Source organism: Rhincodon typus, chromosome 35 (genome assembly GCF_021869965.1).
Source record: "Rhincodon typus isolate 14 chromosome 35, sRhiTyp1.1, whole genome shotgun sequence".
Taxonomy (NCBI): Eukaryota; Metazoa; Chordata; class Chondrichthyes; order Orectolobiformes; family Rhincodontidae; genus Rhincodon; species Rhincodon typus.
Genome location: NC_063366.1, coordinates 11,153,807 through 11,164,434, shown reverse-complemented (window position 1 = coordinate 11,164,434; position 10,628 = coordinate 11,153,807). Strand labels below are relative to the sequence as shown.

Here is a 10,628-nt window from a genome sequence, read left to right as displayed (position 1 = left end):
CTTCCTGCTCCTCTGATGCTGCTTGGCCTGCTGTGTTCATCCAGCTCCACACCTTGTTATCTCAGATTCTCCAGCATCTGCAGTTCCTACTATCTCTGAACCAATTTTCTACTTACCACCTGATCATTTGCTGCAGTTGCAGTTTCTACTGTTTCATCTACCAGGACATCCAGAACATGCTGTATCCCAAAATTCTGCTGTCTCCCTGTATTCCATTGATATACTGTTTTCCTATTCTTCATCAAAAAGGGACGAGTTTGTATTTTCATGTATTGTAATCCACATCCCAAATTTTTAGCCCACTCACCAAAGACATCAAAATCCTGTTGCAAACTCCTTATGCCCTCTTCAAAATTCCTAGTTACCTTTATGTCATCAGTTGAACTCAGAAACTGACATTCTCTTCCTTTATCCATGTCATTAAAATAGTTAGTAAATCATTGAGGCCATAATACTGATCCCTGTCCCACTAGCAAAAGCTTGCCAAACTGTAAGTGAGCCATTTATCCAAGGTCTCTATTAGAAAACACATCCATTTTCCATGCTAACATGTTACCCCCACTTCATGAGTTCTTATTGCGTATAATAATATTTGATGTGACCCACTTTGTTGATTGCCATTCAGAAATACAATTTCACTACAACTACATGTTACCCTTCATCCACTTTGTTCCTTAAAAATTCTGTTAAATTAATCAAACATGATTTCACTCTCGCCAAATGAGGATGATTCTACTTGATTACATTATGATGTCTACAAGTCCTGCTATCACCTCTTTAAAAATAAATTCTCACATTGTTCTTATGAGTTATGTTGCATTAACTTGCCTATTGTTCCCAATTTACGATTTCCCTCCTGTCTTGAAGAAAGGTGTAACATCAACCATTTTCTAATCTGCTGTGACTTTTTCAAAATGTGAGGAATGTTTGAAGATCACAGCTAATGCATCTCCTATTTCCGCAGCCACTTCTTTTACCACTCGAGGATAAAAACCATAGGACTTGTGAACCGTTAGTTCCATTTGTTTTTCCAGATCCTTTCCCCAGTGATAGTGTTTTAACTCCCTTCTTAGGTTAAGGTTGTACAGGACATTGTTGAGGCCCCTTCTGGAATACTGTGTCCAGTTCTGGTTGCCCAGTTATAGGAAGGATATTACCAAGCTGGAGAGGGTTCAGAAGAGAATTACCAGGATGTTGCCGAGTATGGAAGGTTTCAGTTGTGAAGAAAAGCTGGATAGGCTTTTGAGGTTGCGAGGTGACCTTATAGAAGTTTATAAAATAATGAGAGCTATAGACATGGTAATGGTAGTTGGCTTTTCTCTAGGATGGGGGATTTGAAGACTAGCGGGAACATTTTTAAGGTGAGAAGAGAGAGATTTAAAAAAAGACATGAGGGACAAATGTTTTTACACAGAGGGCAGTTTGTGTGCAGAATCAATTTCCTGAGGAAGTAGTTGATGTTGGTACATTTACAACATTTAAGAGACATTTGGATAATTAGATGAATAAGAAAGGGTTGGAGGGATATAGACCAGGAGCAGGCAGGTGGGACTTATAGTCTGAAATTATATTTGGCATGGATTGGTTGGACTGAAGGGCCTGTTTCCATGCTGCATTACTCTATGCCTCTATGTCTATGCATAGTTTAGTTTAGTTACAACAACACAATATTTATTGATTAATCTACTGTATTATTCTGCTCAACTGTAACCAGTGTAGATTTTAATATTTTAATCTCATGTAACTCTGTTTAGCCTCAATTTGACAAAGAAATGCACCTTTGGATTCAAACATAATGAAGACAGTACACAATTGTCTTAGAGTAACAGCTACATACTGACAAGACCCTGTTTAGCTTTTTTGATTTCATGATTGTGAGAAAATTCAGATTTCCAATGTTGAATAAAGTATAGTTGGCATCCTACCAGCTTGTTAGATCTTATCAAGGAATCATGGTCGTAGCTGTGCTTCTGTACTTGTGATAATTCAATTTGTTCTTGATGTGACACAATAATACAGACCTAAACTTAATCTTTTGACTAAGTGTAATCTTGGTATTATGTTAACCTGTACCTTTTAAATTGTAGACTTTCAACACTCAAGCCTATATATTTAAGAATATCTCACTACTTCACACTTTTTACATGCTCTGTCTGACAATTTGTATAGATTGGTACTTTGTGATCTCCTGCATTAGTTTTATATTACTTTGATGTTATAAGTAGCTTCTTTTACATGATATCTTCAGTCCATTCTTTTAATAAATAAGAGTCATAAAAACTCTTTCAAGTCATTAAACAGCACAACAAAACCTCATTTAACAAATAGCTCTAAGAAGAGCAAACAGTCAATTAGAAGAAAGTGTCTGATCAAATGTGACCAACCAACTGAGAATTGAGACACTAATGTAAGAATATCAGTCATTGGGTCCTGCCTGCACATATTGGCCTTTTCTTAAATAAAGTGGTAAATGACACATTAAAGAACCATTCATGAGATGATATCAATAAATGTGCATCACCTTTGAGTGACAATTAAAGATTGATCATATGACCCTTAAACCAATCAGCATTAAGCCTTGTCTCATCAAGACCAATCAGATTGTAATGATGCAATTGATCATGCTTTGGGCTGTGGCTTGGAATGAGTTAATATGCAATATACAATGGTGACTAAAGTGCTCATTAAGATTTAAAATGAAATTATGTCCAAATGGAGACAGAAAACCCTTGAGATGTTGCTGAGAGACCGAGGGCTGAGTGTCTATCCATGCTCTACATTTAACTGGGAAGCAAGAGCCATTGTACACCCATAAAGTCACTGTTGTCTTTTAGTAGGTATTATTTATAACTTAAGTTCAGTTTTAAGAGGTCCTGCACCAGACTGTCTCCTTGCAAGTTAAAGTGTCAAAGGAAAAACAATGCTACTGGCAATTGAGTTTGAAATATAACCCAGAACTCACACTTCCATTTCAACTTTTCATTCTGAAGAATTCTGTGCATGATTTGTTGTGCCTTTATTAGAATGAAGACAAGCACAAAATACTCTTTAATTGCTCCTGCCATTTCATTGCTTCCCATTATTAATTTGCCATTCTCACCCTCTAAGGAACCAACTTTCATTTCAGTCATAGATAACAAGGTGCAGAGCTGTATGAACACAGCAGGCCAAGCAGCATCAGAGGAGCAGGAAAGCTGATGTTTTGGGCCTAGACCCTTCTTCATTTCAGTCACATGATTTCTTTTATTAATATTTGTAGAAACCCATACTATCAGCTTTCAAATTTCTCTCTAACTTTCTCTCACACTCTAATTACTCCCTCTTCTTCAAATTTGAAAAATCTGTAAAGTCTTCTGACCTATCATTCAGTATTGTAGGTATCCAATTTTAATTTGATATTAATCTTAATTTCCTTAGTTAAACATGGATGGTGCATCCTTCTTATGGACTCTTTCACATTACAATGTGTTTCATGGAGATTTATTGAATTTCCTTAAATATCTACCACAGGTTCTGTACTATGCTACCATTTAACCTGTTTCCCAGTTTTGCATTAGCCGCTCTGTCTTTTACCTTATTATTGTGCTCATTTAAGTTGAAAACACTATTCATATACCTGCACTTCTCATTTAATCTATAAATGACTTCTCATTTAAATATCGAAACAATTAATGCTGCTGGAGCTTTTTCATTGCAAAGTACATAATAACATTAACACTATCTCAATGCACAATTGTCACATTGCTGTGATGCAGAAACTGGGGGAAAAAAAACTGATCACAAATTCTGTAGCTTCAAAATTGAGCTATGCTAATGCCAATAAATTGCTTTGTTTATTGCTACATGGGTGGTGACAACACTTACTGTAAAACGGATAACCAAACCACTTAACTAGCAAAGAAATTCCAGGCATAACAGGCTTACAATACAATTTCAAATCTTGTGACCATTGTAAACCTCTCTAAACAAATCTTCAAATCAAAGTGAGTACCAAAACTTCTTTCTTACATTTTCCCATGGACTGTGTTTGAATGTCCAAATATCTTTTCATCCTACTGCTGCCCGTTTTGCAGGAATATCCTGTAAAGAGATTACATTGTTGATTAATAATGAAAGTTCTTGCACTTCTAGAAGCTGACAGGATATCATAGCTCCAGTGACCTTATGTAAATTAAATATTTACTGATTATTGATTATCTACTGGCATCCTTCTTGTTGGTTACAGTGCAAACTTAGTACAGAAGTAGGGTTAGGGTTAGGGTGAATCTAGGGTGATGGAATACAAATGAAAATGTAAATAAAAATGCAGCACTCTTGCTGAAATCTCGATATATAATGTCATAAGTGCTATATCAGGTTCAGAGCAAAACTCAGTTTTAAATAGCTTGTTTGCTGAAATTATACTGAGAAGAAATATGGCTATCAGAGATTTAAACCACTCAATTCATTCAAACATTGTGGATACATAACATTCCGATCTTTTTTTCATTCAGCACTGTATCTAGCATTAAGAAAAATATGCAACCATTTTGGCTATTTTACATTTTTAGCAATACTGAACAAATAGGTCATGTAGAATTAGCCCCACAATCTCCACCACTTTGTGTTTTCCCTTCTCAGGTCTTCATTGGAAAGTGCAATCAACTGTGGTTTTAATGGATGGCAAATACAATATTGTATATTTCTTACTTTTGACCAAAATTGAAAGTTCTCCAAGGATCTTATTGGGTTCAGGTAAGGCAGAGATTTTAATCCAGGAATGTACAATTTCAACCCAACTTTAAAATGACATGAGCCTGTACGGGGAGGTCTTGTGGCACAGTGGGTAGCATGCCACTCTTTAAGCCCAGAACTCCAGAAGCCATCAATGCCAAATTTGCTGATAATATAAAGATATATAGGAAAGTAAGTTGTAAAAAGGACATTAGGAGGCTGCAAATATATATATAGATTAGTTAAGTGAGAGGAAAAACATTTCAGAAATGTGAAATTGTCCATTTTGGAAGAACTTTTTTTTGAATTACCTAAATAATGAGAGATTTCAGACCTCTGAGATGGAGAGGGATCTGTGTGTCCTAGCGAATGAATCATAAAATGTGACTATGCACAAACAGAAAATAATTAGGAAATCAAATAAAATGGTATTGCTTCTTGTGAGGGAAATTGAACACAAAAGTAAGGAGGTTTTCCTTCAGTTATGCAGGCCATTGGTGAGACCACATCTGGAGTACTACATACTGGAGTACTATGTTCAAGGGGAAGCGACGGCCTGTAGTATTATCAGTGGACTGTTAATCTACAGATCCAGGTAATGTTCAGGGGTCCTGCGTTTGAATCCTGGCAGATGGTGGAATTTGCATTCAATTTTTTAAAAAAAGTCTAGAATTAAGAATCTAATGATGACCGTGAATCCATTGTCAATTGGCGGAAAAACTCATCTGGTTCACTAATGTCCCTTGGGGAAGGAAACTGCCAATCTTACCTGGTTTGGCCTACATGTGACTCCAGACCCACAGCAATGTGGTTGACTCTGAACTGCCCTCTGGGCAATTAAGGATGGGCAATAAATGTTGGCCGAGCCGATAATGTCCTCATTCCATGAATGAATAAAAAAAGGTCACCTTATTTAAGGGAAAATGTAACATAGTTGCAATAAGTTCAGAGAAGGTTTTCCAGACTAATGCCTGCAATGGGCAAGTTTTCATATGAGGAAATATATTGGAATGGGAAGACTAGGAATGTATTTGCTGAAGCTTAGGAGAGGAATACTGATTAATTGAAGTATTTAAATCCTAAAGCGGCTTTACAGGGTGGATATGGACAGGATGTTTCTGTGTATGGGAGAATCTAGAACTGAGAGTGTCTAGATAAAAATAAAGAGTGCCCCATTCAAATCCAAGATGATGTAAGTTTTTTTCATTTCTCACTGGGGACCATGAGTCTTTGGAGTCCATTTCTGAAAAGGCAATGGAAGCAGAGTCTTTGGAAATTTTTCTGGCAGAGGTAGATAGATGAATGGCAAGGAAGGGGCTGAAAAGATATCAGGAGTAGGCGAGCGTACAGACTTGAGGTTATAATCAGTTCAGCCATAATCTAATTAAGGGACTGATAGCCTAGTCCTGCTCATTTTTCTGATGGTCAAATGTACAATCACGTGATTTCTTCTGACTTCAGGTGAGGACCTGTTCCAGGAAAGTGAGCTATTGAAACTGATGTAAGTGCATGTTTAATCTGCTCATGTGTCCCTAGATTAGAGAATAAAAATCTTACATTTCATCAGAAAATTCTTATAAACTTTAACCTTACATTTCACTGCCTGCTCTCACGACAACTTTCAATATGAAATCTACATTGAGGCTTAGCTAGTCCAATTGATCTATGGTAGTTACTTGCTATTTAAGGGAGAATAAAAGCTGTTTCAAAGACTAAATACTGTGTTAAAGGTAGCAGCCGGGAATCTGATTTTGTCATTTCAGGTGGAACAGCAAAGCCTGTAAGTTTCATAAATATACTCCGTGTGTCCAAAATTGTGCCTGGATCTGTTGAGCACCAATAAATATACTGTTTTGGATAATAACTCAAGTAAGCCAAATATGCACAGCTTAACTGATTACAGATGATTGATTCCAGTAAAGCCAAATTATAGAACTTGATTGTGGTGACTGCTCCTCATTAAGAGCAACACTATGTTTACAAAATGTAGTCGTTTTCACGTCCAAAGGGAAGCATCTAAGTAAATGTGATCTGTAGATGGTAATGCAGTGGTAATGTCACTGGACTTGTCTCTAGATGCTTTAATAGGTGCAAATCACACCCAATGGTAGATCTTGAATCAATAAATTTGCAAAACGCAACTAGTCTCAGTGGCTGTGAAAATTGACTTCAATTGTTGTTTCTTCAAAATATAAAATGTTTGGTTCATTGCTGTCTTTTAGGAAACAAAATGTGGAGGAATTACCATGTCTATGTGTACCTAGGTTACTGACTGCCAAATGCCCTTTGCAATGGCCTAGTAAGCCATGCAGTTCAGAGAAATAGGATGGGCACAAATATTGATCCTTTTAGTGCTAATACATAGCATGATAATGGGTGGTGCAAACATTATTGTGGATGTCTATGAAACTCAGCTTTCATTTTGCTTACTTATGATACCACACACACACACACACCAAAAATCTGGCCCTGTTTCCAAATGTTTAGCTTACCATCTCGATATTCTGCAGTGTCCACACTGGAAATAAAAGTCAGCCCAGCGTCCCTGAAAACATTTTTGCTATCAGCACCACCTCCAAACGAGCAGCCAAGGTCATACGAGTTCATCTCTTCAAAGATCTAATCACAGCCAAAACTCAAATAAGAACAGTAGCTCAACAAAGAAGGATCTTAATTATCACTATGAGCTGCACAAAATTATTCTAACTTAAAACATAGCCCCAGTTTCTGGGATGAATCCAAATGAATTTTGTTTAAAATAGTAATCCTCATGTTTTATCATTGGGTTACTATGTGTTCTGTTAGTTGATCTGAATAGGAGGCTTATAGGGAGCAAGTCTCTATCTCAGTTCCTCTGGCCTGGTGGCCTGTAATTTGGCCTTTTATTAGTCACAAAGTTGTCAGTGTTAACTGACAAGACTGTGTAAAACTCACGCGTAAAAAAATGTCTGGGACACCCACAAGTGTTATGATCAGAAAATGCAAAATAACCCACTGCTCCAAAGGGTGCAGAGTTTCAGTCTATGCAACAAACATAGAATCGTCTATCTGATGTCTTTGTCAAACATTTGAACACCTTAAATGCCCAATTCTAAATGTGTAGTCTGTTTGATAACGCGTAATTGAGTTTTAATTAGTTATAATGAGCTAGGTTTTGCTTCAGGACAGCATTGCTTCACAGCTTTCAAAGACACATCAACTTGGCTAGAGTTAAGCATAAGAATGGTGCACTTACATTGCTCAGTACAATATCGGACTACCAGCTAGTGGAAAGGACATATAGGAACAAATCTGCAAAGATATTACTGAAAGGTTTAAACATCATAGGGAATTCATAATGTGGAATATTAATTAACTCTATAATGACTGGAATAGTGGTATTTCAAGGGGCAGTGAGGGGCAAGCATTCCTAAATTTTCTACAACAGTATATGTTTAGTCCACCAGACAGGAAACACTGCCAGACCTGACCCTTGGGAATGAGATGGCTCAAATAGATCAAGTGGTAGTGGGAGAACATTTAGGAACAGTGATCAATATATTTAAGGTCTAGGCTAACAGCAGAAAATGATCTTGCTCAACTAGATTAAGAATAATCAACAGACAAAGCGTAGACTTCAAGGGGGTAAGAACAGAACTTGCTTTTCCTTATATATATAGACTTTGGTGTGTAGAGGAAAATTTTAAAATTTTGGATGAGACAAAATTTGGGAGAATTGCAAACTGTGAGTTGGACAGCATAAAACAGAAGGATATTAATGCATTCGTGGAGTGGGCAAATAGGTGGTGGATGGAGTTTAACCTGGAGAAATGTGAGGTGATGCACATTGTTGTGAAAACAGTGAGAGATAGCCCGACTGGAAAGGAACATCGATTATTGTTAGCATCAAAATAGAGCCACTACTTGTGGCATACAGCCATTCGTCCTAGCCCAGGATAGAAAGTTCTGTAGAGCCATCCCTGAGGCTGCTTTATAAAGGGCTCAGATGAACTCCAGCTGGATAGGCCATCGTATGAGGAAACTCATACTCAATCAGATCCAGGGGGAGATTAATTAAAGATTCCCCATGGGTCTTGTAGAGATTATCACAGTACAATTTTAAAGGGTGTGCAGGAGCGTGTGTAAATATGTCAATAAAGGTGGCAGATCAGGTAGCAAGATCTGTTAATAAAGCAGAGCGTATTCTTGGTTTCGTAACTAGTGGCATAGAGTACAAGAACAGGGAGGTTATAGTGAACTTGCATAAAACAATGGTTAGGCCCCAGCTGCAGTATTATATACAGTTCTGTACACCAAACTATAGGAAATATGCAAATGCATTGGAGAGAGTGCAGAAGTGTATTACAGGAATGTTCCCAGGGATGAGACACTTCAGTTATTAGGAAAGACAGGAGATGTTGGGGCTGGTTTCTTTCGGGAGGGGAAGGCTAACAGGAGAATTGATAGAAATTTTTGAAACTATGAGGAGTGTGGTCAGAATGGACAGGGAGAAACCGCGCCCACTCATAAACAAATCAAGAACCAGAGAACAAAGTTTTAAAGTATTTTAGGAAAAAGAATCTGAAGTGAGAAAAAATGTTTTTTTTTCACACCAGTGAGTAGTTAATCAATGGAATGTATTTCATGGACATTTGATGAGGGTATGGTTCCATTGAAATGATATTGGATGGTTATTTGAATAGAAAAGTGTGCAGACTTATGGGGGCAAGGGCAGGAAATTGACAAGATGTGAAAAGCTCAGAGCAGACTTGAGGCAGACTTGAGGCTGGGCTGAAGAAGGAGAAATTTTATCATTTAAATGGTTACGTATCATTGGAATATTCCAGAGCAGAGTGTTGTGAATGCTATATCGTTGGGTATATTTGAGACTGAGATAAACACATTTGCAGTATATCAGTGATTGAAGGCATGTGGGGAGTGGATGGGAAAGTGGATCCGAAGTGCGAATCTGATTGAAACCCTTTTGACTTGTAGACCAAGTTCAATAGTCCATTGAGTCTACTCTCTCTCCTGTTCCTTGTATATGTACGTATGAATAACCTCGCTCAGAGAAAAAGAAATGAACATACAAGCTTATTCACTCAGCATCAAATGGAATCAAATCTTGATTTTTAAAATTGTTCAAACGTGTTATGAAGTTAGGCCACAGATCAGTTATGAACTCATTGTATGGGTGAACAGGCTCGAGGGGCTGAATGGTCTACTCCTGTTCTTATGTTGGTCCTTATCATTTGCTTCCCACACTTAAGTATTTCCTGTAATTCCCACGTATAACATCCCAACCTTCATTTCATTTTTAAAATGCTACTCTTTTTCTTGCCAGATGCTTCCTGTAGATAATCCCTAATTCAACGTCATGCTAGAATAGAGGAAGCATAACTCTAGATAGCACTCAGTGTATGCTCTAAATCTTTCTTTAAATTAATAATGAATGCTGGTTCTTTGAAGACTAACTAAAAACTGTTGTTACTGCACGGTTTTAGATATTTTCCAGTCAACTTGTTCAGATATGTTATTACATGCATCTGGAAAAGGTGGGACTTGATCTCAGGCCTCAGTATCCACAGGTGGGGACACTACCGCTGCACCACAAGATCCCTTTTTAGACTATGCTGCATCCAGTGACTGACAGATCAGCAGTGCTGGTGGCACATGGAGGATGTGTATTTGGAAAAGTCTCCGAGCACATACATTTCATTGAGTTTGAAACATACAGCATTTGTGGACTTGAATTCGAGTTAGTTATTCCAGCTCAACACTGTGAGATTACTATCTGTGCCCAACTTGCATTATAAACTCTCTCTGAGAAGGAAGGGAGCCTAGTTTGGACGAAATCTTAATGTGAAACAGCCTGTACCAGTTAGATAAGGTATTCTAAGTTGATAAACTTTGAATCTTTTCAAAGCACACGCAGC

General features: G+C 37.5%; 1 protein-coding gene across 1 annotated transcript in view; it reads right to left on the bottom strand.

Annotated features, from left to right (window-relative positions):
• The window catches only part of c4 (complement component 4), a 100,437-nt gene that overhangs the window by 62,242 nt on the left and 27,567 nt on the right, over positions 1-10,628 (bottom strand). Inside the window, exons 15-16 of the mRNA XM_048616512.1 lie at positions 7,206-7,332; positions 4,009-4,080 (exon numbers count right to left, since the gene is read on the bottom strand). Coding sequence (XP_048472469.1) covers positions 4,009-4,080; positions 7,206-7,332 — 199 coding nt within the window. The remainder of the gene's footprint in view (positions 1-4,008; positions 4,081-7,205; positions 7,333-10,628) is intronic.